The sequence below is a fragment of the Podarcis gaigeae genome, assembly GCF_964106915.1.
Source record: "Podarcis gaigeae genome assembly, chromosome: 2".
Lineage (NCBI taxonomy): Eukaryota > Metazoa > Chordata > Lepidosauria > Squamata > Lacertidae > Podarcis > Podarcis gaigeae.
The window spans coordinates 39,599,409-39,626,651 of NC_139679.1; the positions used below are offsets into that span (position 1 = coordinate 39,599,409).

The 27,243-nt window shown below is 40.3% G+C and overlaps 1 protein-coding gene and 1 long non-coding RNA gene across 6 annotated transcripts in view; one reads left to right on the forward strand and one right to left on the reverse strand.

Annotated features, from left to right (window-relative positions):
- Window positions 1-27,243, reverse strand: part of LOC310838420 (myosin-1B) — an 88,856-nt gene that overhangs the window by 45,058 nt on the left and 16,555 nt on the right. For 2 of the 5 annotated variants that reach the window (XM_083725776.1, XM_083725777.1), the window contains exons 26-40: window positions 27,125-27,215; window positions 26,641-27,030; window positions 26,002-26,128; window positions 25,099-25,217; window positions 24,670-24,866; window positions 23,408-23,591; window positions 23,133-23,298; window positions 22,760-22,884; window positions 22,295-22,603; window positions 22,001-22,204; window positions 21,411-21,536; window positions 21,105-21,275; window positions 20,240-20,344; window positions 19,809-19,904; window positions 19,110-19,391 (exon numbers count right to left, since the gene is read on the reverse strand). In XM_083725776.1, coding sequence (XP_083581902.1) covers window positions 19,236-19,391; window positions 19,809-19,904; window positions 20,240-20,344; window positions 21,105-21,275; window positions 21,411-21,536; window positions 22,001-22,204; window positions 22,295-22,603; window positions 22,760-22,884; window positions 23,133-23,298; window positions 23,408-23,591; window positions 24,670-24,866; window positions 25,099-25,217; window positions 26,002-26,128; window positions 26,641-27,030; window positions 27,125-27,215 — 2,566 coding nt within the window. In that variant the 3' untranslated portion in view covers window positions 19,110-19,235. The other 3 variants (XM_083725779.1, XM_083725780.1, XM_083725781.1) reach the window with 3 other exon arrangements.
- LOC310838507 overlaps window positions 1-27,243 on the forward strand; it is a 178,210-nt gene that overhangs the window by 43,947 nt on the left and 107,020 nt on the right. The window lies entirely within an intron of this gene.

A 27,243-nucleotide genomic window follows, 5' to 3' on the forward strand; every position in this document is an offset into this window, starting at 1 on the left:
TCTTTATAAAGAAGGAGTTGATACTTTCAGGAGCACATGGGGTATATGAAGAAATTTATCAAATAAAGCTTCCAAAAATAGGACTATTTTATAAAGTAGTTCAAATTTCATTATGCTTCTTTGGCATAGCTGTCACTTTATTTTTATACTTCTTACACTCAAATTTAATACAAACCTAATAAATGTTAAGAGAACTGCCACTTAGTGCCACTTCACACACAGTCCTTTTTAAAGGTATACAGTGGAAGCTCAGAAGCCAAACGCCTTGCAACTCAAATATTTCAGGTCCTGAACAATCGAAAACTGGAAGTGAGTATTCTAGTTTTTGAATGTTTTTCGGAAGCCAAACGTCCAGCATGGCTTCCACTTGACTGCAGGAACCTCCTGCAGGCAATCAGAAGCCGTGTCTTGGTTCTCGAATGGTTTCAGTTTGAGAACGGATTCAGTTTGAGAACCAAGGTACGACTGTACTTCTTACAAGTTTTACATAGAATCTGCCCCAGAATTTGGAGAGTAGCCCAAAGAGTATTTTATATATGTTATTATTTGTAATCCTTGTGTAGGGCATATTAACATGATAGGCCAGTGTGGTCATGAGTTCTATTACAGATGGCAAAACTCTACCTCCTTTCCATCATTTTTTGGAACTCCACCCTTGCTAAGTAGCCACGACACATAGCCTGTGTACGTGTAATCAGCTGTGCCAACTTGTCATCTCTCATCTCCTCCAGAAGACCCAAAAGGCCAGCTTTGAAGAAGACCTGGGAAAAGAAAATATTACAAAGTATTGGTCACTGTCTCAACAAACTCTTAATATTACAGTCTTGTAATAAAAAGTAAATTTACCTTTGTGTGGCCAAATTTATATTGGGTGTGGTCAACATCAATAGATCCAAGAAGTTTCTCAGAAGCCTTCTTGCTATCCATGAACTGTCCCTCGGGGATGGCACTTGCATTTAAAACTCTATATCTGTTAGAAGAAGTGGAAGATAAAGATGCTTATGATTTGATGGCATGTTCACGGAACTCGGTCAGACCAATGGTCCATCCGATTTAGCATCTGATTGTAAATGTTTAAACAAATATTATTCCTAATGGCTATTTACCTAAATCAGGGAGGCTAAATTTAACTGAGGCTAAATTTAACTGGGGCCTTCTTGTAATCTCTTAATGCAAGGACTATTAATTGTCATTGATGGCATTCCCCCCCCCCTAAGCCTTTTGTCCAAACATGGTGCTAACTGCTATAATGCAATATTAGAAACAGTCAAAAAGCAACTCAAAACTATTGATGGGGGGGGGGGCAAAACAACTACAAACAACCAATAGGTTAATAATTGGGGGGCAGTCTGACCTCTGTTTGAAGTCACCATAAATAATCCTGCTGGGGAATCCCTTCCTGCAAATTCTGATGCCCTCCAGCACACCATTACATCTCAGTTGGTGCAATACAAGTTCATGTTCCATGGCACCTTAGAAAATAAGAGAAGAGATGAATACCAAAATGTATTCAACTGGTGCATCACATCTTTCTTTTTAAAAATCAAAGAGTTCTGTGTCTTACCAGGGGTTTTAGTTTCATTGGGGATTAGGCAACGCACAAAATGTGGATGAGTACTCTTCAGGTTGCTCATCAGTTTGTTTAAGTTCTCCTGTGGAATTAGAAGTCAGAGCCTGGTTAACAAATTCCACACACATATACATGCAAAACTTCCTTTAAATTTTCCATAGGTAGTAAGAAAAATTAGAGAAAAACTGTGAAAACCCTCTATGAAATTGGTGTGTGGTTAGGGTTAGGACTCATACTTCCTCTGACAAATTGAGAGCACAATTTGGGATTGCTCCTAGATACCTAGGTGGGTTTTTCAAGAAATAATCCTTGTCCGATTCACAAACTGTGCACTATTCTAGTGATAAAGACTTGGGCACTTTCAAGTTTGCCTTGGTAATCTCCAGATCATAGACCATTGTGAGACTTCAGCTAGACTAGAATGCAGTGACCTAGTGTTTTGTATAATTTATTTATCATGCCCATTCTCCAAGAAGCTCAGTTGCGTGCTTTCTGTTCTAGGACTAAGCAGTCATGGACTCTTAAACTCTTGATGGATCTATCAGAGCATACAAAGGTGCCTTCTATGGAGTCAGAATATTGGTCTGTCTAGCACAGTAATGTTTACACTGACTGGTAGCAGTTCCTCAGGATTTTAGACTAGAGTCTTTCCTGAGCAAAGATCAAAACTGGGGTCATTTGTACGCAGGCAATGTACTCTACCACAGAATTTCAGCCTTCACCTATAATACGTTGCTGTTGTGCTTAGAGACATGCTGGTGTTCTGTGATTGTGAAATCTAGGGTTGCTATATTCCCAAAATATTCTTTAAAAAGGGACAGGCTTTTCTAGGATTTTTAAAGCATTTCTTTCAAATAATCGCCCTGCTTGCCGTACGTCTGGGTTTCCCCAGACATTTTGTTGACTCCGCGAAAATCCGCCCTGACGCCACTTCTGCTGCCGAAATCCCGGATATGTCCGGGAAAACTTGGACGTATGGCAGCCCTATGAAATCAGAATTTTCTCCCTTTACAAATATCTTAAGCCAAGATTTTACTATACCCTGAAAAGAGCAGAGACAGTCTGGAATGAGGAACCCTTCTTCTTTGCAGCCTTCTTTCCCTCTGAATAATAATAAAACATATTATAATTAAAACATATACATCAGGGATTTTATGTGTTATTCTTCTGTATAAACTACCTTTGTGGCTGTAGGTTCAGTGAGGCAGCAGTGGAGTGCACAGACCAAGGACAAGGATGGGAGAGTGTGTTGGATTCAAATTAGGTGACAACTTTATTGATTACAGATGCAACAGGTTTGGTGTAAGCATTTGGCATTTATCAGGAAGATCAATCAGCTTGCCTGTTGGTTGATGAACCATTCCAACTGACTAAAGTTTAGGGGTCTCCCTCTTCCACCATAAAGTTTGACGATTGCTATGAGGCAGGCAAAACCCATAGACCTGGCCAGTCAAGTGACTGTAGCACAAATACCTTCCTGGCTCTGAAAACAGCAACTGGTTTAAAAAAAAAAACACAGCAAAGTAACCCCCTAAATGGTCAACCCTCACCCTGCCACAGCTTCTTAAATATTCCCAGAGCAGACCCAGATGGGCAAAGTCTTCACTCAGGTCTTCTCTGGAAATCCAGCTCACAGGGAGCCCAGACTAATACTGGTTGGCTTCTTGACTATTGCAATGCCTCATTGTTCCCTACATGAGAGGTGCAGGAAAACAACCACACCAGAATGTGACCGTGTGTTATCCTGCTGCTGCAATGAGGCTGCAAATGCGGTTCCCAGTAAGGGGGTGGGGGAGGACTTCCAGACCTAAGCATAGTAATATATTGTCACCATATTTACTCCGATGGTTGGAAGGTTATGATTCTTGTACGATTATTTAAAGACAAGTGATGGGTGAATGTGAAATAATATTTGGAACAGAGATATGCTGAAGTGTTAGTTGAGTGGTCCTCAGAAAAAGCCAGAGGAGCTGCTATTGCGCACACACCATACATTCCTAGTACATTGCTTCCCTCCCAAAAAAAGAAGATTCCTGAGAGCTGTAATTTTCCCTTCACAGAGCTATAATTTCTAGCATCCTTAAACTACAGTTCCCAGGATTCTTGCATGTGTACTTTAAATGTATGATGTGTATGCAACACATCATACATCATACATTTAAATGATGTGGTTTAACATTTGATGTGGTTTAACATTTGATGGTTTAAAATCAGTGTGCGATTTTGCCCTTCTTGAATCTTCAACCAGACTGACTGAGTTTTGCCATATGCGGATGGTGCTGCAGCACTCCCAGTAAATGGTTGCTGTTACTGAACTTAGGTTCCTTCCTTCCTATTCAGGGTTATGTTCATGAGCCAATTGCAAAGTGCAGCAGGAATTACCTTCTGCAGGGCGGTCAGCAAATAGCAAAGCCAGTGTCTTCATAGATGATTTCTGGTAGAGCTGAATTACACTTTCATTCAGGGGGTCCTTGTTCTTGTCCAGCCACCCACTGATGTTGTAGTCCACAGTGCCGGCATAATGGACCAGGGCAAAGTGAGCCTCAGCCTTCCCTTTGCCAGGTTTGGGCTTTTCAAAGTTCTTGCATTTGCCAAGATGCTGTTCATAGAGCTTGTTCTTGAAAGATGTGTCTGTTGCCTTGGGGAACATGCACTCTTCTTCTAGGATGGAGAAAATGCCCATTGGCTATAAGAAGCAGAGAGAAAGATTTTATAACTTGTGTGCTGTTGGCTTGTAATATTAGCATATATTATTGCAAGCAAATGTCATAGGGATAGGTTTTTTGGCCAGCCACCTTGTGTTGTGGTTTTAATGAGGGGAAATAAAGCAAGAGGTTCTTTCTGCAAATATGTAACTTAAGGTGGGGATTTCATTGCACAATGACAGTCAAGAATTGTTCTGTAAGGCTTCCAGTTGAATGATTGTATTTTGAGTATGGCAAGAGTTTCTAAAATGCCATATCAAGGCATTTTTACATGAGACACTAAGAAGCAGATTTGACCCTCTCTCTTCCCGTTATTTTTATGTCGCAAGCAAATACTATTTTATAAGAATGAATTTAAATTAAATAAAATGGCTGTTTTGTTGTTTAAAGTAAGGACACATCTTTCAAACTTTAAAGACTGCTTAATTACATTGTATGCAAGATTAACAAAAACTTTTTAAAAAGACCTTCTCAATGAGTTCAATGCAGGCAGCCAAATCCATTCCAAAGTCAATGAACTCCCATTCAATTCCTTCTTTCTTGTACTCCTCTTGCTCCAGCACAAACATGTGATGGTTGAAAAACTGTTGCAGTTTCTCATTAGTGAAGTTGATGCACAGCTGCTCCAGGCTGTTGTACTAGTGGGGGAAAGAGTACATTTATTCTAAAGAGTACAACTCAGTGCGACCCACTTTCAATTCTAGGTACAGTACTTCATGATATTTTCCACCCATATGCTTATTTTCCACCTGCATGTCTACCTAAGCTACCCTTAACCTGATTGAAAGAATTCCAACCATTAGACATTAACTTGGATTAAATATACTACATAGGTGGACCTAACAGATGAAGAAAAATGCTATAAATAGAAGTAATATTAATGGGGTCAGAGGAACTTCTGTGTATTCATCCCTACCCATTTTAAGTGTACTGTCAGCTTCACTGAGGTCCTTCTGCAATGTTGGAGCTATCCTGGACCTCATCATTCTCTAGTAACACTGTCTCAAGACTTCCCTGTATACTAGCTATCTTTTGAAATTATGAATCTGCGCTACTTAGATGAGCTATTACCACCTGCAAAGCTTGTCCAGTCAGTCCATTGCAGTACACTTGTGGGAACTGGCATCCTGTGCTACAAGCTGACAAGTTCCTATTTCAGAAGGAACATCCCAGGAGATTTAAAAAGACCTGGGAAGTGGGGATCCACTTTCGTTGTGACAAGGTTCCATTCACTTACATCAAAGATCTCAAAGCCAGCAATGTCCAGCACACCAATGAAGTATTGCCTTGGCTGTTTAGTATCCAGTTGCTGGTTAATACGAACAACCATCCACAAGAACATCTTCTCAAAGACAGCTTTAGCCAAAGCTCCAACATTATTATACACCTAGAATAACATGATACAAACTGGAGTTAATATACAAAGCAGAGGACCAAACCTCCGAGCAATAGTAGTTAATCAAGTGGTGCATCCAGCATTTCATAGATTTTCACCTGCTGAACAGTTTGGCCTTTGGTGACATATTCATTGCCGACTTTGACTCGAGGGTAGCACAAAGCTTTCAGCAGATCTGCTGAATTGAGGTTCATGAGGTAGGCAGCCTTGTCAGCCACTGAACACAAACATAAGAAGAAAGGATTATCAGCACAAATAGACCATAATTTATCAAAATATATTTTGCTTGTCTGACATAGATTCTACTTATGACAATCATTAACCTCAAAATTATATAGGTTTCAGAATCTTTTCTAAATTGTTCAGTTTCACTTACACTATTATCAATCAAATGGTTCTCCTAGATGAGCTACTTTCCCAGGTTGATGAGCCCCATTTGTCCCTTACTTCCCTCTACAGCACATGCAGTAACCGCCTTCTTGACCATTGGGCCCACTATTGGTATTGAACGTTCAATCTTCTGGAGTCTGTCTTCACATGCAGGGGAAGACCCTAACTTTCAAAGGGTTTGAGACCTATCAGCTATCCTCACCTGGTTTAGCTGGCCAGTCAAAGCTATTCTCGGGGTGTGGCCGCTGTCGCATGCTGACAGCTTCTAGGAGCCACAGGTGAGAGCTGAGTGTAGGTTGGGGACCAAAGGAGGACAAACTACCCCAGAAGGAGCAACATGTGTCCCTAACCCCTCCCCAAAGACTCCATACACCCCAAGGGAAGTAATAGTATCACTCTATTCTGCCTTGATCAGACCACACCTGGAGTACTGTATCCAGTTCTGAGCAACACCTTTTAAGAAAGATATTAACAAGCTGCAACATGTGCAGAGGATGGCGACCAAGATGATATCAAGGGTCTGGGAACCAAGCCTTATGTGGTTGTGGGGAACTGAGTATGTTTAGCCTGGTAAAGAGGAGAGTGAGAGGAGATATGATAGCCATCTTCACATTTAAAGGGCTGTTGCACGGAAGATGGAGCAAGCTTGTTTTCTCCTGCTCCAGATGCTAGGACCCAAAACAATGGATTCAAATTACAAGAAAGGAGACTCTGAGAAACATCAGGAAGAACTTTCTGACAGTAAGAGCTGTTCTACAGTGGAGTAGATTCTGAGAGGTGATGGACTCTCCTTTCTTGGAGCTTTGTATCAGAGGCTGGATGTCAATCAGTCATGGATGCTTTAGTTGAGATTCCTGCATTGCAGGGGGTTGGACTAGATGACCCTTGGGATCCCTTCCAACTCTACAATACTATGATTCTTAGATCTGGCCACCTAACAACATGTTTGTTAATCAGTGAGGTAAATAGTCATAATAAAGAACAATACCTTATTAATAGACTATGTAAATTGCTGCTTCATATCCACACACAATCCATATTGTATTTAGGGCCCCAAGTATAATGCCATAACAGAGATACTTTGTGAATACCTTCAGTGCCATCTGGCTCAGCCTGCTCCTCACGTTGCTTCTGCTTGAACTTCATGTTCCCATAGTGCATTACAGCTCCAGTTAGCTTGTAAATGGCTGTCTTTTCCTCAGCAGTGAAACCCAGGATGTCAATGGCTTCCTATCAATCAAAAGTTAAAATGCTGAGCAAAAACTGGCCCTTCAAATTACCATTTCATTTGGAGGAAGAGCATTTCGGCTATTAGTGCACTGTGATTTCCCCCCCCCACCCTACGCAGACACACATCATCAACCCCAGCATTTCTAGAATGCATCACCCCAAGACATCTAATTTCTGTTGAATAAATTCAGCCCAAAACTGGTCTAATTAAATTCCATATATTCCATTCTATAAGTTACTTACATCAGTTGCCATCAACTCTTCTTGATCATTGATGCTGGCAACAGTGATCTCACCCTGACTCACAAAGTGAAAGTCATATGGGTTGGTAGTAATCAGCAACATCTCTGAATAAGGAGAAGCACAGATTTTCATCCATTGCATAATCCAGCATCAGCACAAGATTTTAGCAACAGCAGCAGCAGCCACTATAACAAATGCCTCTTACCAATTAGTTCTGGCTTCTTGTTGGACATGATCTGATAAAAGATGTGGTAGCTTCTTTCAGCTTTCAGCTGGAAAGTAACTCTGGACTTCTCTAGCAGATCTGGCAAGGTAATGAAATAGAATGAACAAACAAACAAACAAACAAACAAACAAACAAACAAACAGTTCATCTAAAGAAGGAGCCCTTACATGTTTCAATGTCAGCAGAAGCCAGTTTGCCTGTGGCACCAAAATGGATTCTGATGAATTTACCCTTTAAAAAGGAAAAGATAGGCAATTACAAATTCTAGGAGGCAGATTCTGCATATAGGTTACTACAGATTTGCTGTGTATGATGATAAGGCACTACACTTAAAGGCCAACTATTATGTTCAGATTCTGCAGAAGACTTACGAAACGTGAGGAGTTGTCATTCCTCACAGTCTTTGCGTTTCCAAAAGCCTCCAGCAAGGGGTTGGCACTGATGATTTGATCTTCAAGGGTACCCTGCAATGTATGTATTATTGTAAGATTAATTATATAGAGACTGCATCAAAACCACATTTCATCCTTTTGTGACACAAAGCTTACCTTCATTTTGCCTGCTGTGGCCTCCTCCTTTTTCTTCTCACCTGTGGCTGCAATTGTTGCAAAGTACTGGATGACACGTTTCGTGTTCACAGTCTTTCCAGCACCAGATTCTCCACTGTTGATGAAAGGTGGGACAGGAAACCAATAGTCAAGGGGAAAGTCTCTCAACAATGGGTCAGAAGTGGCTAACATTTTTTGCCTGAAGCCACATTTACTCTTGGTCAACCTTGCAGGGACTGCATGCTAGCCAAATATGTGGCTAAAAGTAGCTGTGGCCATCCAGCTACACTCTTGCACACACATTGTTGCATACACACAGCCTCCCTCTGGTCAGGTGATCCTTGTAGATTAGCTGAGGAAGGGTCTATTGTCCCCTCCCTGCTCATCAAAGGATTGATCTGATGTCTGGGGAGGGAGTGATTTACAGCTCATTCAGAAATTTAAATTTCTCCATCCATCCCTGTGCTGGGTCTATTTTAATTTTCCCCTTTTTAAGTCACCCCTGCCAAAATTTGTTTACAGCACAAATCAGGTCCCCAGACCAAGAGTTAGCCACGTCTGCTCTAATGGTTATAATTATATGCTATGGACTTTTAAACTTACATTGGTTTTATACCAGTTTAACTGCTATCGCTTTTCCCAAACAGACTTCGGAATTTCAGTTTCATGAGAAATCTTGGAAACTGCTGAGTAGCTCCTATTGCAGAACTGCAGTTTCTAAAGTTTCTTAGAACTATGACTATTATGCCATTTAAGTTATGAATATAGTTTAGTCCCATGTTAAGCATTGGGATGATTTTTCCTTAATACAATGACAGCACCCTGCTTCCATTTCAAAAGTCTGCAGAGAAAAAAGCTAGAAAGGATACTTACGTGATCAGAATAGACTGATTCTCACGATCTGAAAATATTAAATTGTTTAAAAAGTTACTTTTAATTTTAAAATAATATGAAGCAGTGTGTGTGTGTGTGTGTGTGTGTGTGTAGAAGCATCTACATCTGTCCAAGAATACATGAGGAGTAGAACCCCATAATTTTAAGTATCATCTGAACTCCCAGTCTCACGTATTTTAAATCCTAAGAAAATGGTTTCTATGTGGTCTTCATTAAGCTAAGGATGGGTAGTTGATTTTTGCAGTTCTTTATTAAAATGAGCAAAAATGCATTAAGTTGAATACCTTTTATACATGTTAAACACATTCTTTCCATAACATATGCATTTTTGTAAGCCTTTTTGATTATTTTTATGCCAAAATCCAAATTATTCCATGCATTTTAATGTAAAATACATACTTTTGTGCTCATTTTGTGTGATCTGATTAGCTGCATTCTAACATGCATATAAATCAAGCACCTATGGATTACGTTGGTTTACTTTAACCAGCAGGCCGAATACATTTCTGCTCCATCCCTAATCCAAACACCTCATTGGCTATATATTTTGGATCCTGGATGTTAGGGAAGCCAAAACTGTGTTGGCAGGTAGGAAAGGCTTATGAACAAAGAAAGAGAAAATGATATCACAAAATCTTCAGTTTAAGCCTCTAACATAATACAGTACTCTTTGCACAGCATATTCACTATGTGCAAGTGTTTTCCAATTCTCGGCTTTTTTATCCTCACATAATGCCAGGCATATTAAGCTAGGAGATGGTGGCGAGAGTGAGCTTCATGATTTTATTAGCAGAATAAAGAATGCAGTCACCAGCACTAATCCAACATTGTGAAAGGACACTGAGGTCCTCGGAGGAAAACATTATTTGTTCCCAAAGCTTTTCACTTACTTACCAGTTAACATGAACTGATAGGCATTGTCAGAGATGGAGAAGATGTGAGGAGGGGCCTCTTGACGCTTTTTGCCTCTGTAGGCATTTACCACTTCTGGGTTGTACACTGGCAGCCATTTGTATGGATTGACAGTGACACAGAAGAGACCTGAATAAGTCTGGAAGAAGAACAGAACTAGTTCAATTAATCTGCTTGTAGTAATATTTCTATTAATACTGTTATATTCTTTTGCTCTTGTGGAAAATATGTAAGTAGTTCCTTCTTTTAGAGGGTGAAAAGCATGAATGGAAATAAAGTAAGAAATAGACTTAAATTCTGAAAACTTCCAGCCAAACTAAAAGTTGGCAAACATATAATTTATCCATAAATGGTAAGGAGAAAGATAAAAACTGCAACGTTCTTATATCAGTATTGCTATGTGACAGATTTTGGATTTCTAAAAATCAAGTGTATGTCCTCTTCAAAAATCCCAAATATTGAACAAATGTTTAATCACAAAGAAGGAAACAAGATTATAACAGGATAATAGTAAAACTTTTAAACTTTTAATAAAATTATTGCACGTCTTTTCCTGATTCTTATGAGAAATGGTGCTGAGACTACAATCACTTCAAAGAGCAAAGGTAAAGCCAGCCTATTCCTATCGCTTGCTCGACTGAAGAACAAGGGAGGTGATCCACAGAGGTCTCATTAGAGCTTTACAGGTTAGCACACAGATCTACCTAATCTGAGACCACAACACTGCATTAGCAGAAAGCAAAAAAAAAAAGAAAAAGAAAAGAAAAGACAAGGACTGTACTCACATAAATCATCCAGGCTGCATAACGCTCTTTGAGGTTATACAGGACAGCAGGTTCATGGAGGTGGGTCATCATGGCCATGTCCTCAATTTTGTCATATTTGGGAGGATTCATAGAAAAGACTTGGTCTTCTTTCACAGTCACAGACTGCCAAGGAAACAAAAGGCAAGTTTATGGCATCTTAAAAAGTAGAGGCAAGACAATTATAACAATGCATTTGTTGTCTTCTACTCACTTCTCCTTTTTCAGTCTTGGCTGTGACCTTCCCTCCTTCCCTGGCTGTGACAGTGGCCTTCACATAAGACTCCTTAGGATCTGACACAAAGACTGAATTCTTTGCATCAAAGGGCTTGTTCTGGGCCTCAATTCTCTCCTTTTCTGGTTTCCGGAGAAAAGGGGCAGCTGGCCCAAAGATGGCCATCTCCGCGTCTGATGACATGGCTGCAGTTTATAGAAGGCAGCTCAACAACACTAAACGGGAGAAAATGTTACATCGTGTTATTGGATCAATATAATCCTTTCAATGGTATTAACTTGTTTTTGTTTTTAACCTTCCATCACCTTTATTTAGTAACTGCTTATGCATGCATAGGTCTTTCAGGATGCATCCAATGCTTCCTTTCTTCCTATGGAAGTAACTTCATTTAAAGGAAGAAAAAATATGGATACAACATCTGTGTATACAGAGCACCCTACACTCAAGAGCTTCCCAGTTTAATTCAGTGAAGAGAATCTGATTTGCATGCACAAACAAATTGGCATCTGGGCTGTATTCCTCTGTTGGAATGAATTGTCGGTTTCCTTCTCTCAGGGTACAGTATATAACTTTCTGTGGCCACTACTCAATGACACATGAAAATTTGCTTTTATGAGACTTTTATATCCCATATGCTGATCTGTAGAGCTCAAGATCCTACTGTGTCAAGTACCAAGCATTCCATTGGGCAGAGGTTGTATGTCTGGAAAATTACCCTAGCCACAGTGGCAGAACACAAGCTTTGCCTATATAAGGAAGGCCCCAGGTTTGATCTCTGGCGTCTCCAGTTAAGAGAAAATATGGGGAAGACCTTGGAGAGCTACTTCAAGACATAATAGACTAGACTCCTGGGCTAGATGCTTTCTATATCTATGTTCCAAGGAGAGTAGTATTTGTTGAATGTAAATAATATAGCAAGACCTTGTATACTGAGAATTTAGGAGGCAAAAAGCCAATTCTGTTTCTAATAAAGAAAACAGCAGAATAGAGAATGAAGATTGGGCATTACTCTGGAAGACAAGAATTCAGTGACATACAACATGTGTTTTGGGTACATCTAATTCAAGCCCTGCTGGATCAGACCAAAGGATCATCTATTCTAGCATCTTGCTCTCACCAGCCTATGAGATACACACAATCAGGACCTGACTGCAACAGCACTCTCCCCACTTGCAATTTCCAGCAACTGGCATTCAGAAGCAAATGTTCCTTTTGCATATTTGCAGGGCTGGCACGAGACATTTTGGCACGTGAGGTGAACCACAAAATGGTGTATGGCCTCCTTCCAAGAAAGAAGGTGTGAGTGAAGATCTACATTGGGAACGGCGGGGGGGGGGGGCAGGGTTAAGATCTACAACTGGAATGGGTTGGGGATCAAATCACCCTTACCCAATAGTTGAAGTGGGAATCAAAAGCTGCCATGGGGGTGGGGAAGGGGCCTGCTCTGAATCACACCAGGCAGGTGCAGAGCTCAGAAAACGTCAGAAGGCAGCCCCACTCCCTAGGGGTAGGAGGAGACCAGCAGGAGCTGCTCAGGAGGCTGCAGAGCCAGCCGCCAAGGGGTGTGCCACAGTCATCGCTGCCACCACAGCAGCAGCAGGTGCTGCCCCTATGGATTCCTGCGTCCTTGCCTTGCCTCATGCGTGAATCTACCTTGGCTATACAGTGGTACCTCAGGTTACATACACTTCAGGTTACAGACGCTTCAGGTTACAGACTCCGCTAACCTAGAAATAGTGCCTTGGGTTACGCATTTTCGGGCTACCTACCTACCTACCTATTTATTTATTCCATTTCTATACGACCTTTTCTTCCAGGGATCTCAAAGTGATGTATCTGTTTCTCCTTCTTCCCATTTAATCCTCATAACAACCCTGTGAGATAGGTTAGACTTGACAGCCAGTGACTGGCCCAAGGTCCCCCAGTGAGCTTCATGGTTAAGTGGGATTCGAACCCTGGACTCCCAGTAAGGTGTGTCATTTTAGGGGGTGAAACTTAGTTTTTGCAAATTTCTTCAGTGATGGGGCTTAAAAATATGTTTTTGGGTGTGAGGAATTCAAATCAGCTATATTTGTGATTGGACAACATTTAGCTTGGCTAGTCTACGTTTGATTAAGAAGCAAATAAGCTGTTCTCGGGGAAACCAAAGAATTTTAATTTTACCTTCTGAAAGTGTCAGGTAGTGTAAAATATGTATAATATATAAATAAATATGACTGCAAGTACTTGGCAACCATTTTTAATGATTTCTTTATAATTTTACGCACATTTTATTTACCAAGCTACGCTAAGTTATATTAATTTAGCCAAAATATCTGCTCACCTGGGACTCCAGGTGGGCGGCTGTGGTGGGTTCAGGGAGCTGCCATCTTTGGGGCAGCTGAGGGAGGGGATGGCTGGCACTGCCACATTGGGCCCTCAGATAAGGGTGGGCAGTGCCCCCTCAGCCAATCGGAGGTTGGGGCTTGGGGCTGCGAGCAGCCCACTCCCAGCCTATTTAAGGGAGTGGCCAGGTGTCAGCCACTAGTGACCAGGTCCAACATGCCCTAGTGACCAGGTCCAACACCTAGTCCAACACTCTAACCATTACACCACTCTCACTCTCCTATTTATCATCACTAATTTGAAATTGCACATTTGCATTTCTTTTTCTACATTAATTCATCTATACAGTGGTACCTCGGGTTACATACGCTTCAGGCTACATACACTTCAGGTTACAGACTCTGCTAACCCAGAAATATTACCTCAGGTTAAGAACTTTGCTTTAGGATGAGAACAGAAATCATGCTTTGGCGGCGCAGTGGCAGCAGGAGGCCCTATTAGCTAAAGTGGTGCTTCAGGTTAAGAACAGTTTCAGGTTAAGAACAGACCTCCAGAACGAATTAAGTTCTTAACCCGAGGTACCACTGTACAAAAATTCGAGTTTCCAAATTATATTTTCGACATGTAACTAGCATTGGCATAAATTGCATTATAAATATAATTTTTCAAGAGCATTTATACTTTATATTATACTCTCAATATGCCATGGGGATTAGCATGCTTACCTTGTGCAAGGTGTTATATGCAGGCTTGAGGCTGGCTACCACTGAAAAAAGATAAATAAATAAAGATGAACCTCTTTTAATTGCTGCCAAACAAGCTCCAATAATAGGTGAGAGAGAAGAAATAGATGAAAGAACAGGTTTGAATTCCAGGGCAGGTTTGAATATCCACATATAAATTAGTTCCAGAGGTGACCAAGTGACTTGGGATGTGAAGAATTTCAGGCCTCTACTCCTTCCCTGCAACCCTTGTTTCTGCACATGACTTACCTTGAAGCTGTATGCAGAGAGCAGGCAGATCAAAGACAAGATAGGTCCCAGGAACTCTTTTATAAGGTCTGCTCAGGGAATAGCACCTCCTCTGGCATAGGTCAGGTCAATTATTTCTGGCAAAGTATTGTTTTGGCAAAGTTGACTGCAAGCATCATTCTTACTCATATTATCCTTGGATATATTTAGATTAGAAATATTCAAGACACTCCATTACTACAAGTGCTTGTATCATTTCTAAAAATATTTTATAGGACTCACTGGCTTCTTATATTTTCAGTGAAATTATCCAAATAGAAAATCACAGCTAACATGCCCCACGGTTTATTTTTGTTTTTTAGGTTAGGTTTTATTTTTTAAAATAATTTATCTGCACTTAGGAATGCTAAAAAATTAAAAGGTTAAGCAGAGGACAAATGATAAATAACTTCATCACTAGTACTAGCACCAGACACAGATTAAAAAAAACACCTAGAAAAAAATAATTTGACAAAATTTATTACAGCAAATGTTGGTGTCTCAAAAATCTTGAAGCATTTAAAATCATTTTATGAAAATATGGAATTCTGTCTACTATTTTCAGACAGTGATAAACAGACGTGATGATGGGTAAGGAATTGGAGGCTTAAGACTCTTGGCATCCCTTCTATGATTACCATTTTGGACAACTACTGTGCTCATAAACCCTCCGGACCATGACTAGAATTTTAGTTATAGAGAGCATGTGCTCTGCAATAGAGTCCAAATGAAGAGGCTGTGAAGGGTAACTCTTGTCTTGAAAGGCAAAGCTTGTTGGGAAGGAGGTGAAAGTGACAGAAAAGTGAATGAGCTGTCAGTTGGACGTAAAAATCCTGAGGCACTTATGCTGCATTGAAGATTCTATGAGTGAGATCCACTGTTGCACCAGTGGATACAAATGGGACTTTTTCAACACCGTCAATTCCATAATCTGCTCCATAATGTCCTGCAACCATCCAGAGAAATGGGGTTTTTTTTGGGGGGGGGGCTGGAAGAGTAAGTCCCATTTGCATGCACATGCAGAAATATTTTGCACAAGTGGGGCACCACAATTGGATATAATTCTATTCCAAGTCCTTATTTGTGTATTGCATTCTCCCTTTAACTTCTTTTAACTTTAACTTGCAGGACATTATGGACCAGATGTATACCTGAGGAAGCCCAACATCACCCCACTGCACTCTCCCTACCCAATCTAGGAACTATTCCTTTTGCTTCCATTTTTATCTAGCCACTGCCCGTTTGTTTGGAAGGCCAGGAGTTCAGCTTTGGAAGGCCAGGAGGGTGCCTACAACAGTGATGAGGAGAAAGTAGTTAGGGATCTACAAGATAATCTCTGGGTGAAGTGTAGTAGATCAACAAGGATTTTTGTTTTGCTATTATTCAGCAATCACAACTGCCACTCCTCCTCCCCCCAAAAAGGCTGTGCAAAGTTCTGGAACTGAAAGCAAATTTACGGACTATGCTGAATTTAGAGATGCCCTGATCTTCCATTCTAAGTGTGCATCTTCCCTCTTTCTTTCACTTGGTTCTAATTGGTGGTCATGAGGTTTTAGGGAAAAGATGAAGTAGACCCCTCATGCTTGACATTCACCTACCTTTGGCCTTCAATAGTCCCTCCTTCCTGTCTTTTTTCATCTGCTTCAATAGCTGCTAACTAGGAGCTGTACCACTGAGCTATCAGTAGCGTTTTAGTAGTTGTAAAGATAGGTTTCCCAGGGATTTTGTTGCATTCCCTGACCTTAATCAAAATCTATGACCACCCCCTAAAAGTTGTAACATGACTTGGTCACTGGGGACATTTCCCAGAGCTTAGGAGACATGCACTATAGGACTTAGGTTCTGTGGTAGTGAACATAATAATTGCTTTAAGATGGTTTCTCACTTCTTTTACACCCAAGGACTGCACACTCCACGTAAACCACAGTAACACCATATTGTCAAACAAGTGGAAAGGACCTCTCTTACAGTTTTGTGTATTTTGTTTCAAGCCCACATGTGCAACCAATGGCTGTTTGATTTGTGCTGGTGTAATTTAGTTTGGGAGAGGGGAGAGAGTGCAACGTTGCACTGCTTGGTATTAGATGATCCTCAGCCTGGATACTGGTGACAGTTTTGATATGCAAACAATTTGGAGAGGATTTAGAAGATGGTAAAACAATATCCAGAACTACATGGAAGGAGCAAAAATCTTTTTTGTAGCTTCAAGATGAAAAGGAACAACAACTTTGGGGGAAAAATTAAGCATTTGCTAAAACAAAGCAATTACAGATGAAAATTACTTATTGGTTAAATGCTTAATTTATAGGAAAATACAAATATTACTTAAGCATAAATTCTGTTAATAAATCACCAGTGATTGCTGCAGACCCTGCACAGGTAGTTTTAAGTACAGATGTTTTTGGTGATATAAATAATGTCTTTTCTAGGGTCTTTCAGGGATTCTATTAACTATTTGCTATGGAAAAGCTATTTAATTGGCAACTACTAGAAGTTTCTTCCCTTTTATACAGACTTCTTATACAAGGTTATTACAAAGAGTCCCCCCCCACCAAGTTTATGCTATCTGCACAGTGAATTAGCAGCACCACCAACCCCCGCTTGAAAAAACCCAACATATGAAATGATACAGTATAGAACAGTTGTGATAGGTGAATCAGCAGCTGCCTTCAAATTTAAGAACACTTGACACAGAATGTATACTTCTACTCCTATATATGTAGCATGTATGTCCTATATAGGCCCAAACCAGAAGCAGAATTAAAATCCAGTGAGTTAGTAATTGATAAAAAAAAGAATGAGAGGTATATTATATTTTGTGTGATTATCATACTATTTAAAACACTATAGAAAAATACCTTCCAGTTATAGTATTTGGTAGTTCAGTAGTCTGCTCTGCATAACGTTTGTTGTACTTCCTTCCAGACATTCTGGTAAATATTTTATGTTTTCAAGGCAAACTTTTTTGACAAGAAATCCCAGTTTTATATATATTTGTTTTAACAGTAGACTTACCAGAAACCCAATATTTAGATGTTGGGTGAGATTCAACATAGTGTGAACTGGTGTCCACCACACAACAAGGTTTCTCCTTCACCTTCTCCCCACTACAGCCCACTGTGTACTCCCAAAATCTGTGGAACTTTGGGGGGGCTCTCTGAAGCTGGGGGGAGGGGACAGCTGGATGGAAATTGAAAGTCCTGTTCTGACCAGTAATATTTGTTCAAAGTGTATAGGTTGTGTTAATTTACATTTTTGCACAAATACGTGCAATTTATTCTGAACTACTTTACTTGTGTGCTACTTCCTATTTAACTCACATCCAGGGTTCATATCATTTGCATTTTATGTATTTTCAGTTTGGAACCAGATAATAAACCCCTAAAAGAGTGCTCAATTTAGAGCTGATCCCTTTGCTATAACATTATGATGTGAATACTAAGTAACATACTCTTGATATTATTTGTTTAAATGAATCTATTTAACATGAGTTTTCATAGTACTGATCAGTGATTTAAAAAATATTATAACCCAAAATCAGGGACGCGGGTGGCGCTGTGGGTAAAACCTCAGCGCCTAGGACTTGCCGATCGCATGGTCGGCGGTTTGAATCCCTGCGGCGGGGTGCGCTCCCATCGTTCGGTCCCAGTGCCTGCCAACCTAGCAGTTCGAAAGCACCCCCGGGTGCAAGTAGATAAATAGGTACCGCTTTATAGCGGGAAGATAAACAGCATTCCGTGTGCTGCGCTGGCTCGCCAGATGCAGCTTGTCACGCTGGCCACGTGACCCGGAAGTGTCTGCGGACAGCGCTGGCTCCCGGCCTATAGAGTGAGATGAGCGCACAACCCTAGAGTCAGACACGACTGGCCCGCACGGGCAGGGGTACCTTTACCTTTATAACCCAAAATCACCTGTTGATTTAATAGCTCCGATACAATTGAATTTGATATCTTATGACTACATACAAGGTGAAAGGCTTATTTAGAACCTTTGCATACTTGGCAACCTGCCTTGATCTTTACAGTTTCTCCCAAGGACAAGGCAGCCCTTTGGACAGCATTGCAACAATCCAGCATAGAGTTGCATATGGTTAAGCCCCAGTGCTCATTAGGTTCATTCTTAGTTTAGAGGGCACAGTACAGTTCAGAAATAGTTGATACACTCATCTCAAGAAAGTGCTTTCTTGTAAAACAAAAAACAGTATTTTAGGTCCTTGTTTAGCAATATATGTTTGCATTTTCCTGTTCATCCCATTTGGTGTTCAGCAGCTGGGCTCAATATAACAATGACAATGTGCTTTGTTACCATTTACTTAAACTAACCATATAAGATTTTGCTCATTTATTTTAACATTCGTTTTCTGCCTTTGCTTCATGAAGAGAAACCCAAAGTGATTAAAGATAAGAACTAAGGCTTAATGTGAACTGCAAGTAAACTTCAGTTTCATGGTGATTCACTGATTATATAATAATCTTTCTGAGAGTCAACATATATTCATGAAACTGAGAACTGTGTTCAACTGAATGCACAATAGGGCAGAATTAAGACTGTTACCAGAAATGCACAATCCTTCCAGGTCTCTAATACTTACTAATAAGTTAAAATGAAAAGCCATGTCCATATTTAGTATGCAAAGGAATCTAACATCTTTATTTTCTAAAGAGTGAGGGGAATAAACATTAATTACAGGAAGTGGCAAAGAGCTTCACATTTTGTGCTTCTCTTCACTCTACATCTCTTTGTTGAGCTTATTCTTCGCTTACAACAACTTTCTTGTGCACCTCTCGGGTCTTCACCCGGAGCTTGTTAACCTGGGACTCAGCAATGTCAGCCCGCTCCTCAGCCTCTTCCAGCTCATGCTGAATCTTGCGGAACTTCGAAAGGTTCACATTGGATTGTTCCTCCTGATAACAGACAGAGAGATATGAAAATGGCAGAAATAAGTCCTTCCTGGTTTTCAGCCTGCACCAGATTGAATTCTTAGCAAACTAGACACATAACATGTACTAATTTTTCTCAGGCCATTTTGAAGGTCATACAATTCAATTTAAAGCTAAAACTGCAAGTATGTGAATAATTCTATAATATTTAAGATAGTAGGGCAGCTCCTGAATGCGCAGAGCTCCATGGGGTCTTCACCTCTTAGGTGCACAAGAACAGTGTATAAATTCTCTTAGGAGAAATGCTGTAAATTCAAAATATTTGTATGTGATATAAACATGTTCTGCTCAAAACTAGACTTCATTATTCAGTAGGGTTTTGTGTGCTGGTGCAATACATACAAGGCAAAACTTTTGAACCATGTTCTGTGTGATACTTACAGCTTCCTCAGCTTGTCGCTTGTATGCTTTCACTTTGAGCTGTAGTTTATCTACAAGATCCTGGAGTCTCAGAACATTCTTCCGGTCTTCTTCAGCCTAAATGTTTAAAAGTAAGAGAAGAGAGTGTGAACTCACATGCAAGTACCTACGACATTTTCAGATAAAAGTAGGGCTGCCATACGTCCGGGAATCAGGTTCTGGTAATGGCTTCCATGCAGATTTTATGGCAAGCAGGGCAATTTTTGTTTTTTAAAATGCTTTAAAATATTTTTAAAAGCCTAAAAACTTAATTTGGTGAGGGGGGGGGGGAAGAGAGATGTTCCCAAACAACAACTTTGACCCCCCCCCCAAAGAAAAGCTCAACAACTTTGTCCAGATTTTCACTTTTGGGAATATGGCAACCCTAGATAAAAGGAAGTCTCCATTCTCACCTGATAGGTCAGTTCCTTTACTCTTCTCTCATACTTTCGTACACCTTTTATAGCCTCAGCACTGCGCTTCTGTTCATTCTCACACTCAGCTTCCAGCTCACGAACCTGAAATGCAAAAACAAAGGCGTCTGCATTTTAGCTGGTATTGTAATCCAAGTGCTACTCACTAAATCATGATGATATATATGGAAATATGGCTGTAATGATAAGCTGCAGCTGAATGGGTAGAAACTTTCTAGGTACATTTGTCCCATCTTTCCCTTGGCACCCTTTTCATTCCTCTGATAGCAACTTTCAACCTTATCTTCTGTCAGCTTCCTTACCTGAGCTGCCCCAATTCATAGAACCATATAATAGAAGATTCCTTCTTCCTTTCATTTCTATTCATCTGTGGCCCATCCCTGTGGCCATGCTACCATGAGCCCCTCCAAATTCTCAGACACTGAATATGTACCCCTGTTTCCCCAAGCCCTGCTCTGTCACCCAACGTGTGTTGTGTGTTTCTGGTTACTTGACATGGTTACTAGTGTTGGTTCCTAGATATGCAAATAGGTCTGAGGTTGGTGTGGAGGTAGGAGTAATAACTGAAGCAAAGGGGAAAGTTTCTTCTGTGTAGTTTTCAGAGAGAATGGGCATTTGTGCGCAAAGGGGAGACTTTCTCCCAGAAGAAAGGCATCAAGAATATATAAAAAAGCAAACTACTACTACCATTGCTGCCTTCCGAACTTTCAGATAGTACCTCTCCTAGATGGTATGTCTCCTGCCTATGCGGGCAAAGCAGGGAGTGAAGACGTGAAAGTGTGGAAAATGATTATTCAAGATTCAAAATGCATGGAGAAACCGTTCCTCTATGAGATATACGCACTCTGGCCTCCAGTTTCTGGATCTGTTTCTTCCCTCCTTTCAGTGCCAGCTGCTCTGCTTCATCAAGACGGTGCTGCAAGTCCTTCACAGTCTGGTCTAGGTTCTTCTTCATCCTCTCCAGATGTGCACTGGTATCTTGTTCCTTCTTCAACTCCTCTGCCATCATGGCTGCCTGTTAATAGTTATAGTAAAATATTATTATTATTATTATTATTATTATTATTATTATTATTATTATTATTCAGAAAGCCATACATGCCAAGTATAATCAGGGAAATATTTCGAAAGAAAAATCCCTCAAACTCACATCAGTTATGGCCTTCTTGGCCTTCTCTTCTGCATTGCGTGCTTCCTGAATTGTCTCCTCCATTTCACTCTGGATTTGGGCAATATCCGTTTCCAGCTTCTTTTTGGTGTTGATCAAGCTGGTGTTCTGTAGAAGAAGAATAAAACTGACATTTAACTATTAGCCGCAAACCATAATATATTCAGCATGAAATTCATGTTTCTTTGGTGTGGGAGGCATTCTTGGTTATCTAGAAAACAGCAAATGCAATGTTTGGAGCCTTCATCAACCCTTAAGAAAGCTCTCAAATTATAAGTTAATGTTTACGTTCCATTTCTTATAGCATTGATTCAGGCTTAACAAATATGGAGATGACTTAATTGATGGAGTCCTTTGGAGGCACTTGACCATATCATGAAGGTATGCTCATAAGGAATAGAAAATGGAGTCAGCAACATTGCAAAAAGAGATGGACACATATATATCAGGAGTTTTGACACAGGTAGGCAATACACAATGCCATTTCAAAAAACAGAAGTAGCTTCTTCCCTTTACCTGAACCATCTTCTGCTTAGAGAATTTTATGTGCCCATTACAAGCTAGAAGCTCACCTGGGTGTGGAGGAGTTGCACACGCTCACTGGCATCCAGAAGTTCCTGTTCTGCTATTTTCCTGCCCCTCTCTGTCTGTTCCAGAGCTGCACGGAGCTCCTCAATCTCAGCCTGCATCAGATTAGCTCTGCGCTCAACCATGGCCACTTGCTCCTTCAGATCTTCCTGGCACCTTATAGCTTCATCCAAATGTATCTGGGTGTCCTAAAAAATGATATTGAGATATTATTGTGAGACCATTCTTTGCACAATAACAATCACAACTGTATCCTGATTACAGAAATATATATGTACCTTGAGTATTCCTTGGGTGTTCCTGAGGTTCTTCTGTGCTTCAGCAGCTTGGCGGTTGGCATGGCTCAGCTGGATTTCCATTTCATTCAGATCTCCCTCCATCTTCTTTTTCAGCCGCAGGGCATCATTCCTGCTCCTGATCTCAGCATCCAGTGTGCTCTGCATGGACTCTACAACTCTCAGATGATTCCTCTTCAGCTGATCAATTTCCTCATCCTTCTCTGCAATTCTCCTGTCAATGTCAGCCTTCACCTGGTTGAGCTCAAGTTGGATGCGGAGGATTTTGCCTTCTTCGTGTTCCAGTGAGGCCTTAAAACAAGAATAGCATACCATGGACTCACTGTCTGAAAGTTTATTCAATAGGAAACACTAAAAACCACTAGTTTGTATGCACTGTGCAAGCATTGCCAACCTTTTTGTCTGATATATGCCTCAAAATAATTATATGCATAATAGTGTACTTACCTCAGCTTCCTCTAGAGCAGTCTGCAGATCATTTTTCTCTTGCTCAATCTGCTTCTTCACTTTCTCCAATTCATGGATAGCTTTTCCTCCTTCAGCAACCTGCTCCGTGAGGTCAGAAATCTCCTCTGTTGGTTTACACATTAAAATGACAGTCAGAGAGAGCAGATCCACAATCTGTACACTGGATTGTGTAAGGAGTACAAATTCAGAACCCAACAATCATTTAATAATTAGCATTACACTTTTGCCATTCATGTGGATGGTTTTCAGTTGAATGTTTGAAAAAAATAATGGTATACAAATTAAGTGGAAGCCTCCTACTACAAAAATGACCAAACTTGGCAGAATGCCTAGGTAAAGACTATGGTCTTACGCTGGAGATTCTTGTTTTCACGCTTCAGAGTTTCCAAGTGATCCAAGGATTCCTCATAAGCATTCTTCATCTTAAAGAGCTCTGTGCTGAGAGAGCGAGCCTCTTTCTGGGAGGCTTCCAGTTCAGACTGGGTTTCCTCATATTTCTGTTTCCAGTCTGCCAGAATCTGCAAAACACCAGAAAGAAGAAACACAAGAAATAAGAAATGTGTTCATGTGTACCTGAGGGTTTGTTGCAATGTGCTGAATTTTCTTTCAAATTATGGTCAAAAGTACCTTATCAAAGTTCTTCTGCTTCTTATCTAGAGCTGCACAGGCTGCATTGGACCTTTCCACATCAATCATCAGGTCCTCCACTTCATTCTGTAGCCTTTGCTTTGTCTTCTCAAGAGAAGCACATTTGGAATTCACAGCCTCTACGTGTTCTTCAGCATCCTGCAGACGCTGAGCCAGCTTTTTCCTAAAGGAATGTGATTACAACACTTAGTGATTCTTAATTATCCATGATAATAAATGGCTGAAAGGTATTCAGTGCATACTGATAATACAAATTCGCTTTTCCTTTCAAACCTTGTCTTGACATATCATCTTTTCCTTCCATGTTAACACATAACATTGTAATCATGTAATCATGTTTCACTACCACTCTAAGCTAGGGATACAAGTTGCTGAATTTTTTTGCTTTCAATTGTTTTCAAAATGTCCTTGTGCAAAATTGGCTTAAGTCATTCAATTCACTAAATGCCTTGCAACCTAAAATAATTTATTGCAGAATTGATGTTGGTGACTTTTTCTTTCCCATTGAATTTGTGAGCACAATTTACGTTGACATTGTGAGAAAGCACATCTAACAAAGAAACAAAGAAATTGGTTGTGGAATTTGATTCACTACATTCACTCATTCTTTCTGCAGCAGTGGCAGAAAGAGGTTCCACAAATATTGGGGGACACACACCTCAGAATGCAGTTATCGACTTGGAAATTGCCATAGATGCTCATGATCAAGCGACTCTGCCTTTGCTCCAGTAAAAATGTGACTCATGTAAAATTGCAGTACATCCCTACTCTGAGCCTAGCATAAACCAATGTGTGACTTATTCTGTACACTGATTCTGATAAAAATATAACTTGCTTTCTCTAATTCAGTCTACATTAAAAAATATTGTCTTCTTCCTGCTATATCTGAAAATACCGTGAACATTGCACTCATTGAGGACCTATTAGATTCAGCTGTATGCAGCTGTTTCATTAGATTACAAAAAAAACCCCAAACCTCTCTTCAGGAAACATGAAGATTTAAGATAAACATGATGATATGCAGTGTTGAATAACACCATAGATCACTGTATAAATTCACAGAACTATCTCATACTCAGGCTAAGCCCAGATAATAATAATGTGTCCTTTCTGTTAATTGTTCCTGTCCTCCACCTATAAATGGCGCTCCAGTTAAGGGGGGGGGGAGTTCTCTAATTCTTCTCTCACAACTATTTGTTTGGCATTTCCTAACACCCTTTTAAGCACATCATTGCACATACTTGGCTTCTTCCAGTTCCTCAGTCCGCTGAATGGCATCAGTCTCGTATTTAGTTCTCCACTGAGCAACCTCACTGTTTGCCTTGGACAGGGCACGCTGAAGCTCAGCCTTGGCTTCCTGTTCTTCTTCATATTGTTCCCGAAGGAGGTCACAGTCATGTCTAGCAGATTGTAAGCCATGGGCCAGTGCATTCTTGGCCTATAGAATTAACATAGAATTGTAGATTATGTAAATATTTGGAGTGGGCTTCAGCACATACAATTGCCAGTCCACAAGATGAAGTAAGCACACAGAGAATGTGATGTATAAAACATAAATAATTATGCAGGTGAGGCAATCCTTGCAGTAGTGAATCTGTGAGAAAAAAGCTGCTCAGTGTTTCTGGCATTATAACAGATGATAAAATAAATTCTTGATTCCAAATCTTCACCTTTATCTCTTCCTCAAGTTGTCTCTTCAGTTCTTCAATTTGTTGAGTAAAAGCTTGCTTGCCTCTGGAAAGCTGGGAAATCAAAGCATCTTTTTCATCTACCTGTCGTGAGAGTTCACCTGAAGTAGAGAATATATAACATAATTTAACATAAGTAAATTGAAAAATTATATTAAAATGAATATCTGAAATCTCCAAGATTTAATCATTTTTGCATAGGTTTGGGCAATTATTTGGTACAATGATGGTGTTCACAGTAGACATATTAAGTAGTAAAAAAAGTGAAGGTGGTATTCAATATTAGTTATAATAAGAGAAGACCTGCTGAAATCTATGGACTTAAGTGTTTTAATTTCCATAGGTGTGGTTCTTCAGCCCCTGAATTAGGTATCTGGATGGGAAGTGCTGCCCTTTAAGGACTCTTAAGGGGATCCCCATCTAAAGGGATCCCCTATCCAGCCCAATGCCTCTTCCACCTTCAAGGTTGTTCTACCTTCAAGATTGCTATGAGGTAATGGAAAGAAATGGCCAATTTTTCCTGGGCCCTGCACCACACATCTCCTTTTATTTATCTGGAGTGGACCTGGTAGGGGGAAGTCTTCCCCCAGGGCTGCTCCAAGGCCCCACCTCTCAGGAGCCCAGCTCATGCACCGATTGGCTCCTGAAGCCTTGCAGGCTCTCCTGGCTTCAGCCCATCTGTGAGAGGCCGGAAATCACCCTTCCTATCCTGCAAAAGCTGAAGCACCATCTCTCCATGCAGCCACCAAACCGAGCTACAACCACCACTCCTGCTGAATTGGGGATGGGATGGGAAATATCACCCATAGTTGTATTTTTGCAGAACAAGCCATGTCCTTCTCACAAATATCTCCAGCATTTTAGAAATTTGTTTAAGCATCTTACCAGATTCTGTCTGCAAACGAGCTCTTTGAGCATTCAGGTCATTAATGGAACGTTGATGCTCTTCTTCTTTTGTTTTAAGCTCGCTAAGCTGATCTTCTAGGGTGCGGCACATCTTTTCAAAATTAGCCTATAGGTGTACAGTGAAAGAACCATATTAACTAACACCATTGTACTTTGCATATTGTAACACTTTGTAGTATTCAGAATGGACGCTTCATATATGTTTTAGAGCCACAATGAAGTCCAGAAGCATATAACACTGAAGAATGGGGAATGTCTTGAATAATGAAAAATAATATGTAATAAGGAGTCCTGAATAAGTGATGCATTATTTAAGGGGGGAATGAGGAATATATATATATATATATATATATATATATATATATATGAATGAGATGGAATAAAATTTGGTCATCTTACAAATAGAAACAGCATTAAATAGAAACAGCGTTATATATGGATGGATAGAGATGCTAATGTAATAAAAATTACTTTTCTTTTTTCCCCACAGAAGTTGAAATTCTTTTTAAATTACAATTACCTCACTCCAATCCTGTATAAAGCTACAGAAATGTAAATCCAATATGTATATTTTGTGATTGCAATATATATATATATATTGAAATTGCTGTATGATACCTTGCCTTTGGAGACAGATTCCAAATTACTAGCAAGGTCATCAATCTCCATCTTCAGCTCACTCTTCTCCTTCTCTAGCTTCTGTTTCACACGTTGCAGGTTATCAATTTGTTCCCCAAGTTCAGCTGCACTGTCTGCATGCTTCTTGCGGAGAGCAGCTGTTGTGGCTTCATTTTGCAGAGTAGCCTCTTCAAGGTCCCTGCGCATTTTCTGGAATTCTGCCTCACGTTTCTTGTTCATCTCAATCTGAGCTGCGGTTGCCCCACCAGCTTCCTCCAGACGCTCACTGATCTCTTCAAGTTCTCTGGAGAGATCAGCCCGCTGCTTCTCTGCTTTGGCTCGAGATGCACGCTCAGCCTCAATCTCCTCCTCCAGTTCCTCAATACGGGCCTAGAGAAAGAGAAGCATCCATTAACACTCACAATATATTCTCAGAGGAAGTAGTTTTCATAGTGACAATGGATCTGATATATGCTTGACTTGCCTGTAACTCCTTTATCTTCTTCTGAAGTTGTAAGCCCAAGGCCTGCTCATCTTCAATTTTGCTTTGGAACTGGCTGATTTCAAATTCTTTCCTTTTCACAACAAAACACAAGGATTTTT